Source organism: Temnothorax americanus, unplaced genomic scaffold, assembly GCF_048541705.1.
Source record: "Temnothorax americanus isolate GAGA-0224 unplaced genomic scaffold, ASM4854170v1 Scaffold17, whole genome shotgun sequence".
Lineage (NCBI taxonomy): Eukaryota > Metazoa > Arthropoda > Insecta > Hymenoptera > Formicidae > Temnothorax > Temnothorax americanus.
In genome coordinates, this window is record NW_027509307.1 from 3,760,920 (window position 1) to 3,780,658 (window position 19,739).

General features: G+C 42.4%; 1 protein-coding gene across 1 annotated transcript in view; it reads left to right on the plus strand.

Moving 5' to 3' along the window:
* The window catches only part of LOC143895881 (uncharacterized), a 69,985-nt gene that overhangs the window by 23,695 nt on the left and 26,551 nt on the right, over positions 1–19,739 (plus strand). The window contains exon 2 of the mRNA XM_077403324.1: positions 11,798–11,925. Coding sequence (XP_077259450.1) covers positions 11,798–11,925 — 128 coding nt within the window. The remainder of the gene's footprint in view (positions 1–11,797; positions 11,926–19,739) is intronic.

Consider the following 19,739-nt stretch of genomic DNA (forward strand, 5'->3'; position numbering starts at 1 on the left):
CGCTATAACTTTCCATTATAATAACGTGAAGGTGAGCTGAGCCTGCGTCTCACGTCGCGAGGGAAAGTTGTTCCTCTATTGCCATTAATAAATTTCGTTGGAAATGCAACGAAGCGCAGCTGAGTAAACGAGAAAGCCGCATACTTGAAGTACACGGTATACAAATTACCCTAACTGAAAAACGAGTTAATCCTACAAACTGATTACAGACACGTGCCTTTATTGTCGGATTTCCGATATTCTCAGATTAAACCTCAGTGATCGCAAGAGATGTCATCCTATAATTACGAGCTTGAAAATTCATCAAGTCTCATGTTCGCTAATTTAACTTATAGCGATCGACTCAAAGCAAAATCTTTTCTTACATTGCAGTTCTAAAATATATTTAATTAAATTTTGTAAATTATATATATAACAAATAATTAACTATAATTAGAAATAATGTTAAATTTTTATAAATAAAAAAAACAGATTTTCTCGCAGATTCTAAATGATGTCAAATAATTCCTGTACATATATGTGACGATATTCTCTCGTCGAGTAGCATAATCGATTACAGGGAAAACGTGGCGTCGATAAAAGAGCATTAATATTCGGTGGTTAAATTCGCGATTAATTAACTAAACGAGAGTTAATCGAGGAAGAGACGGACACAACTCTCAAAGGATTTTCAGCGAAGGGCGACTCTAATGAGCGCGGTACTTTGGAATTGCTTCCAGCCGCATCTCTCCTCCTCGTGCGTGAAAGATCTCCGACGGAAGTTACTCGGTTAATTATCGACTGTTCTTAATTGCCCCCGGTAGTTAGTAGAACCGCAGCTGGCCGTGGATGTCCGAACAAAGTTCTTTCATCGGTTTACAAGAAAACGTAAAATACATCCTCGTCTATTATTCCTAGACCAATTAACGCTCTCCAACGAGTCTGAGACGTCTCAATTTCTATAATATATATCGTTTGTGACAACGTTGCATACGTTGTAATAAATGTCGGGATTAAAATTCACATCTCGCTACCCTTAGAAATGGACGGCCGAATGATAGTTCCACCTACGTGGACTTATAACAAATCGCGTAAGGAGATGTAATTTTCTCCTTCGCGGTCGTTTCCTTCAGACGTACGCCGACAGCGAACGCGGGTTAAATATTTTTCATGGATCCTCTCTCGGAATATCTCGGACTGCAAGGAGGGTCAAGCTTACGCGCCAAGGGAGATTCAGAATATTTCTCTAAAGACTCTGTCTACCGTGGAAGATGATACCATGTAATACGGCGCGCGTGACAAGCTGACGCGGAAGATAAACGTCAGGTCGCGGTTTGTTTCTTCGCCGTCCGTCGCGGTGCAGTTGCCGGGAAAAGTTGCGCCGGGTTTCTCTCGTATACTTTATTGCGCATCGCATCCATGATATCCTCCCATTTGACACTTTGAATCTCGGACATCGAGGAAGGAGGGAGAGATAGAACTCGGGCGTTCAGCCCGAGCTGAAACTTCCTCCGACGCGAATGTTCGCGAGATGCAACCAACCAGATTTGATTATGCCCAACCCGGACCGGAATTCCGGCTCACGTTTTCTCGGGGTTTCGCGATCCCCGATTCCGCCCCCGTGAATACGCCCGGCGCATCTCTCTCGCCGGGATCGGAGATCAAACGGGTTTCGCCACCGGTCGCGCTGCAATCCCTCTAGGGTACCTCTAAAACCTCGGATGATCTTGCCGAACCCGTACAATCGAAATTGCTGAGAGTGAAATGTTTGAAAGCGAGGAACGCGTGGGCGATTCACGTGTAAGTCCGCGCACTCCGCGAAAGTAGGGAGCTTTTGGAGGTGCCGCGGTAATTTTAGCGAACGTATGTATACAAATTGTATTCCGTTAGGCAGGAGTGAAACGTTGCATCGCCGTAAAACAGTTAAACGATTCTTTCGCGAGTCGGAATCGCGCCGAGTTTATTGCGTTGGAAAATTTCGAGCGCGTATGTGCGAGAGAATTGTTTGATCGTTCGATAAAACGTGATTCGGGATCTGATTAAGGCAACGTCATTTGCCGTAATTGAAAACGATGCGCGACGAGTTTTTCGGAAGTGCATTACATAGTCCGTCATGCTCCATCGACGTGCATCTTTTTATCGCCGCCAGGCGTTTTCAATTGTATTTCTATATCTGCATAATAAATTTCCTCCATTCGAGCCTTTCGGTAGTTTATCTCCCGGGGTTGCCTCACACCATTTATCTTTTCCAGCCGTGCTTATTTTACCGTCGCTGACTGAATCTCGGAAAGATTATCTTGGCCGTCGGCGATCGCGCCGCGATTTTCAACGTATATCCATTTCCATTCCTCGAAAAGAAGACCCGCCCGACAGTTGAACCTTTCATTTCAACCGTATACCGTATTTCATTTGCCAGGGTATTCTTAAGCAAATCGCGATGTTTATTTGTAACGTTCAGTTGAAGGAGTGCAACCGTATAGTTGTGCAAACCGTACAAATTTACGTACGTGTTACAATAATAAATCTATTATTATGACAACTTGTTCGCGTTGCAATAATTAAAATCTTTGCGTCAATTTAAGTTCAATTTAAGTTTTCTCTCGCACTCGTCGTTCTTTAACGTGCAAATTTACGCACATAATTTTTCGCCCTTCGCCGTCACACGCGCTTTGAGCGATCGTGCCAACGACTCGTATTCCGAAATCACGTTATCCGTGCCGCGAGCCGATGGCAGAAGGCGTGAGAGAGGGCGTTTTGGCACGGAGAAACACACATGCGGTACGGAGTCTAGAAGCGCGCCTGGTGCGCCGAGTGCATTCACTATTCACTTATCTAGGTCGGTTTGCCCAACCCAGCCGAGGCCTCGACCTACCCCGAAATCCACCCCGGCTTCGTCAAACTCTCTCTCTCTCTCCGTCCCTCCCGACTGGGCGAGGCCCGAGCAATCCGTAGCGTCCCGTTAGTTATCTCAACGATGCTTTTATTTGGCATGGATTTCCGGTTCGAGATCTTCGGGAGATCGTGTCCGATTCGATTTAATCCGTTCTCTTTTTGTTCCGTTAATCGCCCGAGCGAAATAATTGCTGTCGATGAGGATTGATATTGGTGTGCCGCCGACTGAATAATTTCAATGTAATATCACGGGAATAATTGTTATTTCCGTGATGGAAAAAATAATGTGAGAAAATAAGAGGGATGAAAGCTGAAGCGCTCGGGGCGACGATGTGTCGCGAAACCGCGATTTTTCGAGAGAAAAAAATGACAAATGATACTTAACCGTGCAAATATTATTTTACACGTGTTTGCCTTATGAATATTTTACGACGCGTTTCACGTATCTATAAGGTACACGATTATCCATCATTTCGATCAAACGAATTTCACGACAATTTCTATATGCGGAGGCATCCTCCCTGCGAAACCGCAATTTGATGTGACGTTCCATGAATATAAAATTAGTTACATATTAGTTATAAATTTGAAGCCAAATTAAACACGTGTTGTCATTAAAGACGATGATTGGAATGGAATCTTTGAATTCTTACGAGTTTTAACAAATTTTCGCACTCGTAATGCACGCAAATCAATTGTTCCATTTACACGACCGACATTGTCGCGAGGAAGTAGGAAAAGAAGATTGACCAGATTATTGGCTATACGGAATTCAATGAAGAAAGCGTTAATAAACGACTGGGGAGCACGCGAGCGACGTTGTCACGAAGTATAATAACGGCGATAACCTGGGTCTGTAAACATACTTCCCGCGTGGAATTTCACGTGAGAAGAGGACAGACGGTGTCCGGCGTGTATCGTCGCATTGCACGCGCACGCGAGTGCATCCCGATCGTCGGCGGCGCGGAGGGAGGTCGCATAGCACCTCTGCATAGTGGTCATTGCGGTGCCACGGTGTTATGCAAACGGTACGAGCGCAAACGGGACAAAGACGGGTACGAGAGTCGCATTTTGCCCTCGGGGACGATTCGTATCGCGGTGCCGGCGTCACGCGACAAACGTATGTGTTCCGTAAATGAGTGCGAAATATAATGTGTTGCCTAGAATTAATATCTACAGACACCCGCGGTGATATTTGCCGCGAGGAAATATCATTCTGTGAAAAACTTTAACGGCGGTTAAACCTCGATATAACGATTGTATATTATAAGGTGCAAAGTGATACAAGGCCGAGCATGGTCAGACATTAAACCAGTGGATTATTTCCGTGGTCAGTCAGACAGGGTCGAAGTGAAAAACGTCTCAGTCTGGTCGACCGACGTCTGATACATAATGTGCATTATTAACGGCTGGAAAGAATTGTATTACTTTTGTGGAAATGGCGCAGTTTGCAATTCCAAGGTTTTCTGAAAAAACAGTCCACCGCTCGACCATTTTCTCGCAACGTCATCCCGGAGCAACCTTGTTGCTTTATGCATGAGTGCTCTTGCTTTCCCAACGTCTGATAAGCTTACGGCGCCTCGGACGCAGCTAATCTTATATCGCTTGGATGCAAACTTGATACCGCTCGAGTGCATCGCATTCAACATTTACAGATTTAAACATACCCGTTTACTCGGTGCGTTCGCGGACAGATTTGACGGATTATTTTCAATTTCTTGAAAATTTCAGAGAAAATTGATGCATCTTACAAAAAGATTCCGATAAATGAGTTTCAACATTACTATGTATTCTGCGAAACCTTCTTGACTAATAAACAAATTAGAACTGGCAACGATAAGAGACCTCTTTCCTCCTTCGCAGTTTATCCCATTTTTCTATTCTCCACGCAAAATTTTCTAAATGTTCCGAACTCTGCATTTTGTTAAAAAATTCGAACTGTCTTTTTCTCAAATGTTCAAAGATCCGCGCGACCCTTCCGCGCGGTTCTCGTATACAAATAAGTAAATAACACATTATAATACTTGGAGAGAACAGCGCATCGCGGTCGGTTATTAATAACCGCAGCTATTCAAGCGCGCGAGACTATAGGGGTGCAAGAAAAATGAGGAGACACGGTGGCGCGTATATAGGGGCCTCTTGGCGAGAAGGGTAGGAAGAGGTTGCCTCGGCAAGCCCGCGGGATATTGAAGTGGCTGCTGGGCGCATTCACATGCGGCTCCGGGGGTGGGTTGCAGAGATTCAGATTAGTCACGGATCTACACCGGTCGGGACGTCCTCGTCCCTCTTCAACCCCGACGACGTTGCTTCAGCGAGACGTGGCGACACTTCGAGAATTTCTCGTGGCGAGTGCTCAGTCAGCTAATTATCCATTTTGATTTGCAAAATTACCTATTTCCTCCTTCTTGAGGAAGGTGGGAGTAATCAGACATTGGCACATTTCGAAAGTCCGCGACGAGAAATTCTCGAAGGACGAATTCGACGAAGAGGAGGGCTCTTAACACGATTGGTTGACATGGGTCAGGTTAGACGTCGTCACGTAAAAGCTTCAGGGCCACTAAGGACCACTTCATCGACTTGTTTGCGTACAAGGACAGACCGACGTCTCATCGGTTTTGGTCGAAAGGTCACTGCCTTTAAGGCTATTGTCGGTTACATCACCGTTGAGATTATTGATTTCGAATATTGAAATAGATTTGGCTTTGATGGATTATGATAACATCAAGGTATATAACTTAAATAGATTTAACAATCGTCATGTAATTAAAAAGAGGGAGAGAAAGAAAAAAAGGCACGGTTATGAGCGATTATTTTTAAGATAATTAGTCGCGGTTATTCACGTCGTTGGTTTCTTATGTAATACTTGTAAAACTGTTAACGCGAATTTTGTGCCGGGTCTTCCAGAACGTCGTAATCGGAATCGGATTTATAAGTGTGATTAAAATGTAAACCCACAAACGATAAAAGAATTTTTCCAAAGATTTCCGGTAGCCGTATATTAGGATTTATTTGCGACTCGAAGGCGATTTCTATCGATGGAAATGCGTCTGCCAACGACGAGCGTATCTTGCGCGGGTATCTTCTCGTTTCTACCAACGTCGAATCGGGGCACCACTGAATGCCCGATTGGCTCAACTGCCCGTGAAATGACGCCGTTTCTCCGCTCGCTGATCATTTACGTCCCGCTCGTGGAACTTCCTCGCGACGGCTTCGAAATCGTATGCCGTTATGTCGCGTCCGTGAATCACAGTGCCATATAATTCACGCGATCAACTTAATTACGCTATGCCTTGTTTATTGATCTGCAATTTGAAAATAATACCGCGCCTAAAAATATAACACTTCGATGTACTTGTGTCGGACTATCTTTAATTTCTATTTTCAATTATAAATATTTGTGTCTTCGAAAGCGTTTGCAGTTTGGATGTATGCAGTATCACACACTGACTGTTTTTTTTACAATAAAAGGGCCGTGCATAGATATTTTGAACCTTTTTTTTTTATACAAAACTCTGGATCTATACAGATCATGTATCAACAATAGTGATTTTTGTTCGACCCAACACACAACTGGCCACATTTATTAAATATAATCGTTACTACGTTTCGACCTTCGGTTTTGGTGCTTTTTGAACGTAAATCTGTAAACTATAAATTCAATAAGTAATTAAATAGCATATAAATTGCAACTCATCCTGTCAAATATGATATTTTATCAGTCGAATTAATTCAATTCGCGGTATCGTGTTCAAATTGCGATTTATGATATGCTTTGGATTTATACATATATATATATTTTATGAATCAGTTAAATAATATAACTAATTATAGGCAGAATGTGTGTTGATCGATAACGGAAATTTGGATGCTACAAATCACCGATCGATCGGTCGAAAGAGGAAATTCCATCGTGTCGAGATGCAAGCGGGATGCCTAAAGCATCACACCACGCCGACGACGTCTGAGACCGGGCTTTTGCTCTTGGTAGGGAAATTCCAAGAGTCGGGAGTACTTAGATGCCTCGCTCGGAGCCCAACAGTTTCGGAATTCTTTGAACTTCCTTGTGGTGCGCGGTGGGATACGAAGCCTAGGGCACAACTAACTCGGCAGACGTAGTTGTAATGAAGAAATAACGGCAGTTCGTCTTCATTAAAGCCCACGGGCCGTCGCTCGTTCACTTTTGAATGAAAATTTCGGTAATAATTGTCATTTCTCGTTCCCTCATAATACCGTCGACTTTAAATGCCATTAATTATATAAATGCCTACTTACAGTGACTTTTCATTAAAGAATCCGAGTCTCGAGAGACACTCGTAAAATCACATCTCGAGGATTATTTCTCGAGTTGACGAGCGCTCGCTATCCCGCCTCTCTGCATTTCCGTCGAGACTATGGCCTCTATGTTATAACGGGCGCGAATATTTCCGCGGAAGACGTTCCGTCCCGAAACTTACTTCTGAAATTACTTTCATTCTTCGGTCGGGATAATAACCCGGTTTCATTCCGCGCGTTAATACACCGGCGACTTGTATATTAACGTGGCCGGAGAGAGGCTAACTTTTCTCTCAAACGTACTTTTACGTGATGGCATCGTTCGATGCAAGTTGCCTCTGCCACAAAGCCGATTACGGCATCGAGCCGATCGACATTTCCGTTCGGATACCTTTGCGACGACGACGAAATCTTTCCGCTCGCGTAACAACGTTACTCTCCACTAGTTTCGATTCTTCGCGAATAGCGAATTTCCTTTCTCGTAAAAGATCCGCAAGTTTTCTTCTTTGAAGTTGTCATCTGAACGACATGATCTACGAAAGTATGTCGCATTTTTATTGTACCAGAATGTAACATGGAAAATAATTTCGGTTCGTTTACTCTACAGAAGTCGCGCCACGAGTAAAATTATTTAACTAACTGGAATCATTTTTTTCCCGTACATATAATAAAAATGATCAAAATTTTCCTAATATTCAACATAAGAACTTAGTATTTAACTCTTACATGAAAAGAAGTTTTTATTTAACGTCAGTATAATTAATTAAAAAATTAATAATGCAGGAAGTTAGGAACATTTCATAGATGATTACGATAATTTTGAGAAGAAAACTATTAACTTCTACTTTCGGAACTGTGATGTGCTTATTTCATATCGGCAGGAGCAACGATTAGCTCGCGTTCGTCGTTCGTCGCGAACGAAATTCTCACGGACTTCATCAGGGGTTTTACTCTCGTCGGTTCGAGTTCTTCTTCGATGGTCGCTTGAGCTTACTCGGGGCGACGAAGTTTAAATTGTTTTCGAAACAATGGCTGCATTCCATTGACGGAGCGAATATTTGACGCAACCACTTACATAAGATAATTTATCTTGTAGTTTTAATCGCCATTATTTTCGTGTTAATCAATTTGATAGTTATAATTGCAACAAAATATTATAATTAATGTATTTTAGTATTTCTAATATTTGATTTTAAAAAATTAGCTACATTATAATTAATGTAGCTATAAATTTTGTAAAATCAAATATTAGAAATATTAAAATACACTTGATGTTCTTGATGTTTACAGAATATTTTTTTCAGAGTATACTTATGACTAAATCTTGGGAAATCAGGCGAATTTCTGATGAAACTATTGCGGATTACACATTCCATTGCAAAGTAATGCTGCATGTCGGTGCAGACTCTATATTATGACTGATCGAAAGCAAATATTTGCGGAAGAATATCAAAGTTACAGAGCAGAGGGACATAGATGGTTTATCTTATCGCATCGTTGCACATCAACCATCTTTTAGTTTGCATAATAAAGCCGAATAAATTTGCGTATATTGCTTAAACATTCTATGGTTCGTAATGATGGATAATGATAAAGTAATGTCGTGATAATTGACACGTTGCATGAAAATTATGCTGCTATATGCCTGCGACAATGTCATAACTTTTGACTTGATTTAATTAAGAGACATACTGTCAGTATTATATAAAACGTGTCCTTCGTGTCCAAAAATGATAAAAAATTAACTTTTATTTTGCTTAATTAGCCTTCAGCCATTTTGTCTCCATCCTCTCTTTCTCTCAGTTAATTAGTTATTTTATATGAGAAAAATATTGAAGAAAACCGCGAACTCTTCAATACTGTTATATAAAGACAATTAAATCTTCGAGGTCTGTGAAATTGCATAGGACGACTGTTTTCAATCTCCAGAGTATCGAACGCGGTTTCGGCAACTGGCCGATCATATCGGTCACGTACCTCTCGCCTCCTCTCCCCCCCCCCGTCGAAATAATGACAACAGGAAAAATACATCTCTCGGCACGTTGGCCGTGCTATCAATACTGCGCCGACTGCGCGCCGTATTCGGCGAGAATGCGGGTGCAGTTCTATCGCGCGCGCGCGATGCATCGCCGAAAAAATGAGCGGCGAGATAAATCATGCGGATGGCGGGAGCGAGCGAGAAGATACAGGGCGGCACGTCCGTCTCGGTGAAATTTACTACCAATATTTTTCTTCCTCCGCCCCCGAAAACGGGGTCGAATTTACGTGTCGCGTTTTCGTCGTGCCGCCGAAACGCGCGCCCCGCGGCCCGGCCGCGAGAGGCGAGAGGAAACGCCGGGGCGCGGATATGTGCCACACACGCCCGCGCGCGTGTCCGCAATATTGAGCGAAACAACCCCCCGAGTCCTCGCCCGCGAAGCGGATTCCGTTTCAGGATCCTATCTATTTCCGTACCGCGAGAGGAGAGATCCGCCAATCTCACAGAAGCAAAACTCCACCGGAACTGGTTTATTTAGGTTTATATCGCCGCTGTAATTTCGACTCTGTTTAACGTTGACCGTGCAATTTAAATCCGCGATGAGGAGGACTGAGCGTGTATTTCCTCGTCTCGTGAAGTTATTATTCCAGTTGCTCTATAGTACTGTTGAATTGTATTACGTAGGCATTATTAATTGCTGAATTATATGTCTTGAACGTCCATTGTCTATTGATATATGGAAAGAGAGTACTAGTGAAGCGATTTCTAGGAGATTATAGAGGAAAGCGGTTGGCATATAATCGAGTTAAGGATTTGCTAGATTGGTGTATCGAATTCCAAACGGTCGACTCGTAGAAAATTGGAAAAGTTGCCTCCTTTATTGAGTCGATTCCGGCGCAGGGCGGATGCTCAGTCAAGATACGGCAAAAAATGTTTTATTGCCGATAGGAAAACACTGCAGGGCAAAGAGGTTCTTGACAAGCGGGCGCTTGGGCGATTTAGACTTTCGCGTGTAATATCATCGTCGCGGATCGATTTGCTCCTTGATATCGGTTTATTTTTGCGGCCTAACTTATGCGATCTGATTTTAAAATTCACACGCTCCAGAGGTCCGGCGTACATTGTATATTTTACTTACATCGCCACGAGACGTGGACCAATAAAAGAAATAAGGTCGCGCGAGAAAGGAACGCAATTTTCTTTTTACGTTTGTGCGACTTCCTGTTTACAGGTCGGGTTACGTTTGATATAAAATCTCGTTATTCTTAAAGGTACACGGTTCTGCGATAAGATACAGCACAGATAAGATTTATCCGAGTTATATATCTCTTTCCCTGACTGTCTCGACGTTTCCCCGTCTATCTTGCAGTTCCAATTTAATGCAGCATGACGTATAAATGTGTGCAAACGGACGATCTTAATACTTTGTCGAGAGGACCGAGTCGACATCGCGGCGGGCGGTGTGGCGAAACATCGGCCTGGATGAACAGGATGAACTCGCAAGTTCATAAAGTTCTAACGAGGTTCCACGGTGGTTCACCTCTCAAGGGGACCGTACGCTTGCGAGTCCTTTCCTCTTTCACAGACTGCGTTAGGAACTGTTGAAGTTCGGTGAAGGACCCACCGTGAATTTGTGGCGGATACTTATAAAACGCTTTATTACCTTTCTTAATTATGCCCTTCTTGCCTTTCCGCTTTTTATAAAAACGCTCGACGCGAAACTGCCGCAAGTTTTATTTCGTCAACGGTGGAAGTAATTAAACAGGTCCGCCAAGTTCGCCGAGCGAGTTTATCGATTATTGAAAAATTCTCATTAGCATGCGACATTAAAGTTTTATATATACCCGTCAATCATTTTAAATAATAAATAAATGTATGTGTATACATAAATTTTTTGAAAATTGAATAAATTGAATACATTTATAAGAAATGCACTTGAATTCGGCGGACCGCATTTAATATGCGCTTTAAAGTCTCGCGTTGTTTCGTCCGTTCTTCATCTCTCCCTCCCTCTTTTTTCTCGTCGTGAGGAATGAGGGAGTTTAATCTAGGCGAGTCTCCCACTACCTCATGGTAGAGCGCCTCATCTGGAATCGACGGCGGCGCTTAGCGCCGCCTCATAAATCCCCGATTTTACGGACGCGCATTATACTCGCCGGCGAAAAAGAGTTCGATCGGTCCAGCGTGAAAAAGCACGGTAAAACTTTCCCTCGCGCGTCGCTCGCATTATGAAACTCGACCAAGTTCGCAAAACGAGCCCGTAGCGCTATTACTCGCGCTTCGGGGATGGAATATGCGGCGCTGGGCAGAACGCCCGAGTTTTCGCGTTTACGAGGCGCGATTAAGCGTTTTATGAGTTCTATCAATTTTCGGATTCTATAGCACGCTCGCGCGCGCGAGCGCACGCGAGGATTAAGAATCGAATCGTGGAGTGTCGCGTCGAGGAAGCTGCAATTGCGGATCCGCTGCGTTCTTAGCCGTCGCGAAATTATTTTCGCCCGGATACGGACGGCGAATATGGAGAGTCCGGGAAAATGGATTTTCGTGCTTCGCGCGATTTGTATTTTGTAGATTGCTCGTCGCTCAGCTCTCTATTCCGGATTATTCTTGCGGCAGCGGCGCGCCTCCCATGGCGGTTTCGCTTGACGATTAAAACGTTATATGTATATGTCGCAGGTGTCGCGCATGGTATTAGATGTTACAAATGTGGACAGTACAACGACGGAGTTGGCAGCATTACACCGTGCATTAATCACACCGCACACATGCTGATGGAGTGCCCACACGGGGACGAATGGTGTATCGTAAGTACAACATATACATATTAATTTTCATTTAATTTACCGAACGAAACGACGCGAAATATTTCGTATGGATGTGATTACGATCACCGACGCGATCTTACGGAACGCTGCCAGGAAAATAAAAATTATATTCTACGGTACGTTCTACGGTTCAAAATTGCAACGTTGTCGAAACACCCGCGCAGCTGGAAGCGGAAGAGCTCGCTGAATTCGAGTGTTCCGTGAAAAGATAAATATTTCTTTTGCGAAAATAGGCGTTGATGCGGCGCCAACGATCACTTGACACTCTTCCAGGATCGCCTATAACGACGTTATTTACTTCTCGGCGAGCTCGCCGATGTCGGATTTATGAGATGAGTCCGCGCAAATTGGCTCGAGAGTCTTCTGCAAGCTTGCACGTCCGTTCGCCAGAAAACCTTTCAGTTTCTCCTCGTCTACCGCGAAGAAGTTCGGTATATATCGTCGTGCTACTAAAAGAATTTCTCAAATTTCTTAGAAGAGTAATTCGCGTTCCGTGGTACTTGAAGCTAAATTTATAAATATTTATTGTTAAATATTTATTAAGGGTGAAATTTAAACCAATATACCTTGAGTTAAATAATATTTTGTTATTGTTAACTAACATGAGTGTCGAAATTTATTATTTTAACACAAAACAATATCATTTCAACTCCATTGGTTTAGTTAAACTAACATTGTTTTAATTGAATTAACGACATATCGAGTAAGAGTAGTGGCGACCTATAGATATGGTTAAAACTGACTCAAATTGAGTACAATTTGACACTACGAATTTAACAGTGTTCGAAGAGTCGTATCGCTTAGATGATAAGTTATTTATTATAAATTATTTATTATAAAATATTTGAATATTAATTGGTGTAATATTCAAATATTTTAAATATTTAATTACTGAAATTCGCGCTATATAGTTGTTTACTCGAACGCATATATCCGCAATGGATTTGTTTTATATCTCTACTAGTTTAAAGCGATACAGTTTTAATTCATTAATGCGAATCAAGGTGACATACGCATAATGTACGTAACTGATTCGTGTACCCATTTCTCCATTAACTATATATTGCGAATGTTTGCGCTTTTCCTCTCGGTGCATTGAAATAATTTATGAAATAGCCCAAGCTCCGTATTACCGAGAACTTACCTGTCTCCTGTGATGCATGGTCGAGTTCTGCTCTCCCCTCGACGAGAGGTAAACCTCATTATTAAATCTTTCGATCCTTCCCACTCATCGCGCAACAAAGAGAACGATGAACGGCTCCAGATGGAAATGAAGCCGGAACCTGTGCTCGATATATATAATTTCGCGTTGTAATTTGCTCAGAGAAACCGCAGCTTTTCTTCTTAGTTAGAGTTCTCGCCCGTCCTTATTATCCTGAATATTTTATTATATTGTTTTCGGAGTAAATGCAGGCGAGGAGAGAAAAACATCTGCGTCACATTGAAAAGTAAAACCGGCTAAGTCAAAAACGAGGAATAAACCGGAGGGATTTATTGGAACAAGAACGATCCGTATTACTTCGCGATTCGAATAAGGGGATCAATGGCCTATGTAACGTACGTTTAGAACGCAAATGAGATTTCTGCGCATAATAAAAAATAAAATCCCCTGAAATCTCTTGGAATTTACTTCGAATGTTCTACGGAGTCGGCAAGCGAGGTGGAGTTGAGGTCGATGGTAGTCCGTCTGTGTCTGCGACAATGGGAAACGATTGGAAACTCTCCGACTCGTCTCGAGGTGAAACGGCACGGAAGCCATTTTCTCGCGGCTCTATGAATCGCGAAGTTTACATCCGCCGTCTTAATAAAACGGTACGATCTAATCGGCATAACGGCAGAAGGTTCTCTCGTTGCTTTGTCAAGCTAAGTGAGGCGGCGGTGTTCATCCGCAATGAATTCCCTCGCTCTTATTCCCCGGCTGTTCTCCATTATCTTCGCTTTTCTTTTCAGGGTACATCCCTTTCTATCTTCTTACTTATTTCGTTTTCGGGTCGCGAACATGAAAGCTCGCACACTGAATCCAGATGGAGTATTAACACGGAGTTCAAAGAAATCGACCAGTAACGATTCGAGTCATCCTTCACGATCCCGTTTCAATAGAATGAAAATGAGGTGGTCATTTGTCAGCTAACAAGGAATTTAAAAAGGCACAACTACCTGGCGTTAAGAAACCATGCATATCTGGAATTTAAAAAAAAAATTCTTAACTTTATTCAAATAAATGTTTTCTTATTGTTAAAAATATTCTTTAGAAATAATAAAAATTTTTTGATAAAAAAGTAATAAAAAATATTCGGCTCCATACAACAGTCATCGCAAAATAAAAGTGTTTACGGAAAATTGACAACGTATCTTTTATATTCTTCATTATTTTTTAATAAAAAAAATTCTTACTATATATTTCTTTGTAATTTTTTAAATAAGAAAACATTCATAAAATAAATATAAAATAAAATTTAAAATTTTTTCCACACAAAAATAATCTCAGAATCGCATGTTTTCCTAACGCTTCCAGACTTGCCCCGTTAATGTTTATTCACAAAATATATTAATTACACTTTGGCTATTTATTATTCTACAAATAAATATTTATATAATTTTCTTTGGAACACCCCAATACCCTTTGTGTATGTGTGTATATGCGCAATCAAGGGAATCATTCCCGATGTCTAATTGACTTTAAATCTCCTTTCTTTCAACCTCGTTGAAGCAAAGAAAGAGTGTAAAAAAAAAGATCCGCAACGTCGTTCATGATTCATGACTGCAAGTATAGCGGCACGTCGATCGTCGTTCAGTGGTCAACGTTTCACCGATTATTTTTCGGCGGTATTGGATTCGAGAGCTTCGCACAGATGGGGAGCCGATCATTTGTAATTGAATGCTCTCCGTGCACGCGATATAGCGGCCGTCGGCCTCCGAAGTCTCCTCGATTTCGAGGTAGCCGACAATCTGCGGCGGCCAAGCGGAGTTCGATGCCTCCGGGCCGTCCGCGCCGAGGTGCATTCATTGCAGGCACTGCATTATTTACGCACGTGTTCCTGTCGCTTCCCCTTAGTGCACCGCTGCCGGGCATTCCGATTTGGCTTTCGAATTAGTGCCAATTGCATATGTCGCGCCGTATATTAATTAACATTTAGCTGCGTTATCGGCTGTGACAAACCTACATCTGTACATCACTCTGGTGAAAGCATATCTTCTCTCTCTCTCTCTCTCTCTCTCTCTCTCTCTCTCTCTCGCCCATTTTTTTCTCTCAAAAATCGATGGTATCTGTAACGATTTGATGGACGAAACTTTTGGCACGTTTTAATGTTTTGAATTCGATTCAATTATTTGATCCATCACGTCGGTAAAAACCGATCGCCATCACCCAGCGACCCATTAGCGTGCAATGGACGTGTAATTATCTCGAATCGAGTTAAAACAGGTACACGAGTACACGGGATAAAATCTGAAATTCGTGCGAAAGCGAAGCATCAGAATGATTCTCACATAACAGCTTTCCTGCTGATCGTTTAATAAAGTAAACAACGGTTGCTCTAAAACTCCAGCGTAAATTTGGTTTTATACAACGTATAATAATGTTTGTCTAAAAACCGAGATATTTAAAATAAACTTGTAATTATTTATAAAACAATTGGTAACAAGAGTTATGGGATCATTTTAATGACCTATCATAGTTTTCAGTGTCAAATATTCTTGTTGAAAGTTTTAATAATATTTGAGATCGTGATATTTCTTGTTAAGCTGACTTTCTCGTTGGTGAAAACTGTCTTGTTACTTCGAAAAAAATTGTTGGAGGATTTTTTTTTAAATTCTATTTGCGCAGTCTTATAATGAAAAAGCTGCGTCAGTTATTAACTCTTGGTAACTCTCCCGAGTTTACCTATATACTAATGCAATTTTTGTCGTAAAAATAATCTTCTTTTAAATAACGGAGGACATTTGCGTTTGCACAGCCATCGTTACTTATTAACGCCGGATACACTTCTCAGATTTCAGAGTCACGTACTATTATAAGACTATTTATATTATATGAGAAGCCTTGGTACGGAATATCTAAGTGTTATGATCGTTTTTATGAACAGTTTTATATCGCGGCCGTTTCTATAATAAATATGTCAAAATAGATATATCTCGATAAAATTATTTCTGTACCGTCAAGCTTGCTCGGTAACATAATCGCCGCCGCCCTATTCATATTTCGATTAAAAATACACGCGTTCCGTATTCGTCTCGTTTCGTTAGCAGAACAATCTAAAGTTGCCAGCAGTTTTCATGTTATATCTTCACGATCGTCGCGAGATTGTTTTTTTCTGCCGAAGAGTCGGCAACAATATTTCCATTTTCTTCAGATTTTTCTGTTTCAAAGACACTCACGCCCCAGAGCGCTGTCGAAAGTACCGCGGATAAATTTGTGGATTTCTCCGAAACCGCGAGGAGGAATACGGGAATTTTCACTGAGCCCAGGTTGGCTTTGCCACCGAAATCGGATCGCTGCTCTCTTTATCTGCCGTTCGACGGCGCACACTTTTTTCACCTCGCACACGATCCGGCGTGTTCGTCTCGCATCTGCATAGAGATTGGATGGCGGCGGTATATGTATTTCGGTTTGAGAGTGCGAAAGCTTAATATTCGTCCATCGCGAATCTGCGAGAATCGCGCGGGATCGAATGAAACGAGGTTGACGGGAAAGCTTGCGCGATTTTTCATTTTTCGACGATATAAAAGCATCATCTTTATTGTCCTCGACTAGAAACGACGAGGAAAGACTATAAAGATTTCAGGGCGAATTTTTGATCGACCGATCTTTCGCCGACTTAAAAGTCACGGTCGTTCACGAATCTTCTTTATCACCGGGAGTAGTGCGACCGTTTTCATAATTGCCGTATTTCCGCGCGATACGAGAGGCGAGTTAAATGCCAGACGTTGTATTTCTTCCTGATGTATACGAATTTTTATCAATGCTGAAAATTTACGACCGAAAAACTCTATTTATTATTTAGTTTTTTAAAATTGCTTTAGCAGAGATGCTGTACTCCGCAAAAACCTTTGGATTTTTCTATCAGCGATGCCCGTACCTGCCGAATCAGTAATCTTGTATCTTTATAGTATTCAATTAAGGTGCCGAATAATGCCATTGCCAAAATGTTATCTTAATTGGATCTAAACGATCGCCGGGATTTCCGCAATTTCCGTTCGAGAATAATTTCGATTCTTCGCGAAGAGAGACCCCGCTACTCTTGAATAAGCAACCCCTTTCGGGATACCCTCGAACATTCAAAGCTTTATCACTGATTTCTGATTAGCTTTTATTTGTGGATTTCGCCGGGTGGTTTGCGTGTCGAGCTTTCTCATTAAAGAGAATTAAAGAGAAAGAACGGTGGACCTTATATTTCTTTGTGCGCAACTTTCTTCAAAACCCGCGGGATTTTAATCAACGTTGAGTTGGGACTTTTACGGCTTTGACAATGAATCATTGGATTTTTCACTTTAATGTTCTATGCGTCGCTGAGAAAGCATATTAGCCTCGTTAACAAAATTAGCCATTGATTCTGCTTTAATCGACTCCAAAGTAAAATAAAGTAAATAATCAGCTATATCACAATCTAAATTTTCAACAGCGCCGAATTGAACGATTAGGAACAAACGGAATTTAGAAGTATTTCTAATATTTTCGAGTCACAACGTCGCTGTCCAATCTCGTCGGGAAGTTAAGCGGAAATGGCTTTCCAAATCATCTACATTCCCTTACTACGTAAAATCCCGACAAAGGTCAGAATGATAAATCGGTGAACGTTCGAAATGTGGCACGCACAGCTGACGTGCACGGTCAGGAGTTCCGCGGTCAGGAGATCGGGCGCGGGCCGGTTTTTTTTTCGGGCCGCGATCGCCCCGCCGGAAAATGGGGTACGTTTTTCTCCCCCCACATCGTCGTTTCTCCCCGTGATTCATCATCTCGGCATATGCGGCCGTTCCTTACGGGTCTCCTCGACTCGATGGCCTCACGAGCGCCGCTGATTTTCGCGCGCTAATATCAACGTATCGCCCGCGGCGACTTTTACAAACTCGGGATTCGATGAATCGAAATGCGTCCGGATATTATGAATAAATTGCTCGAGATAAAGATAAACGATGGAATCACGCGGAGAGTCTTAACGGATTATTCTTTAAGCGCGAGTCGCTTTCGCGGAATTTAATTTCGACGTCACGGCAATAGACGCCGCGGAAACGTGACTCTCGCACTGTTAATGCTAAATTGCCGCTTTTATGCCTTGTACTTCTCTCGCGTTTTTTTGCTCGCTTCATCAAACGCGATTCACTCGAACGCTATGGCTCGCTGCCCATAATTTTGTGCACCGGCGAGTCTCCGAGTAATATAATCGACACGTGAAGTAAGCTTTGAGAAGCAAATTGGGAATAATTACAACGTATTACACGCACGAACGTAATTACATCTTGCTTTACATCAAATATGACTAAAAACTCCACAGTTCTCTCTCCCTCTTTCGAAAGAGGAGATAAAACCTAGAGTGTTGGTTATTATTATTACACACGATTAAATTATATTAAAGTATTTTTGCGTTCAATATGCAAAATTGCAGTCGTAGCTATTATCAATTTTATTATTACAACAAATAACGTAATGAGAGGAGCGTCCAATTTAGCTAACATTTCTGACGCAAAGGGTTGAAACTTTACTGCGATAATTGAGCGACGACCACCGCAGCGCTTGCCGCATCGGATTTTCATAACGCGCCTCTGCGCTGGCTCGTTTTCATCGCGAAAAAAAAGTTAAAAAAAAAAAAGAAAAAAACAATTCGGCCTGCCGTTTTCGAGCCAATAAATCGTTGCGCGGAAGTATGTAACAGTTTGCGCGCTTAAACTGCATCGAACGTGACTGAGCGCGCGCGGCGAGATGACAGGCAGAATTGCATATACGCATACGTGCATCTATAATTCAACCTCTGCCGATTTAATTGCGATCCACGCTCGGCGCAATCGATTTCAATTCTTTACCCGTTGCGATGATATCCCTGATACGTTGCCTTGAAGAGAAGAAAGAGCGAGACCATAAATCATCCCATAAAAAAAGAGAAAAAAAAACGAGACTCGAAAGTGCGAGCAATTTGTTTGCATAAAATTTCTAATGCAACGCATTTCTATGCACTTTTGCATTCCTATAGCCGGGGCCGTGTGTGCGTTCCTGATGTGGCCGGGTATCGTGGATGGATCACGCGAACGAACGAACGAAAATATTATTACAAGTCATAAATCCAATCTATCCATTTTTAACGAGTAAAAGAGAATTGATTCGGAAGTCCTGCCCGGCGTGTCGAATCTCGAACAGGCGTGCTGCGTTCTTCTTCTACAAATACGGAAGAAACTCGTTTGCACGATATTTTTCACCCTCGTATACCGTTACTCGCAGCGGAGCCTTCGATTTTTACCTACCTAACCCTCTATCGCGCTTCCGACTTTATTTTTCCTCCGCCGACATTACCGGCGCGCACTTTGTTCGATTTTCCCCACGGTAGTTCGTAGCGCCCCGTTTTTTCGTCCGGTTCGTTTGCACCGCGAAAACGGGCGGTGCTTCTTCTACGTCGTCGCTAGTCGAATACGGGCGAAGGAGGAAGAACCGTGGAACCGGCGTGGAACCCCCATCGATCCCCCTCGATTCGTGATATATCGTTCCCTTCGTCGGCGGCTTTCGAACGGCGGCGGCGCGAACGGCACGATCGGAATTTATGATTTTCGAAGCGGCCGAAATTGTCGTTTGCTCGGAAAAATCACTG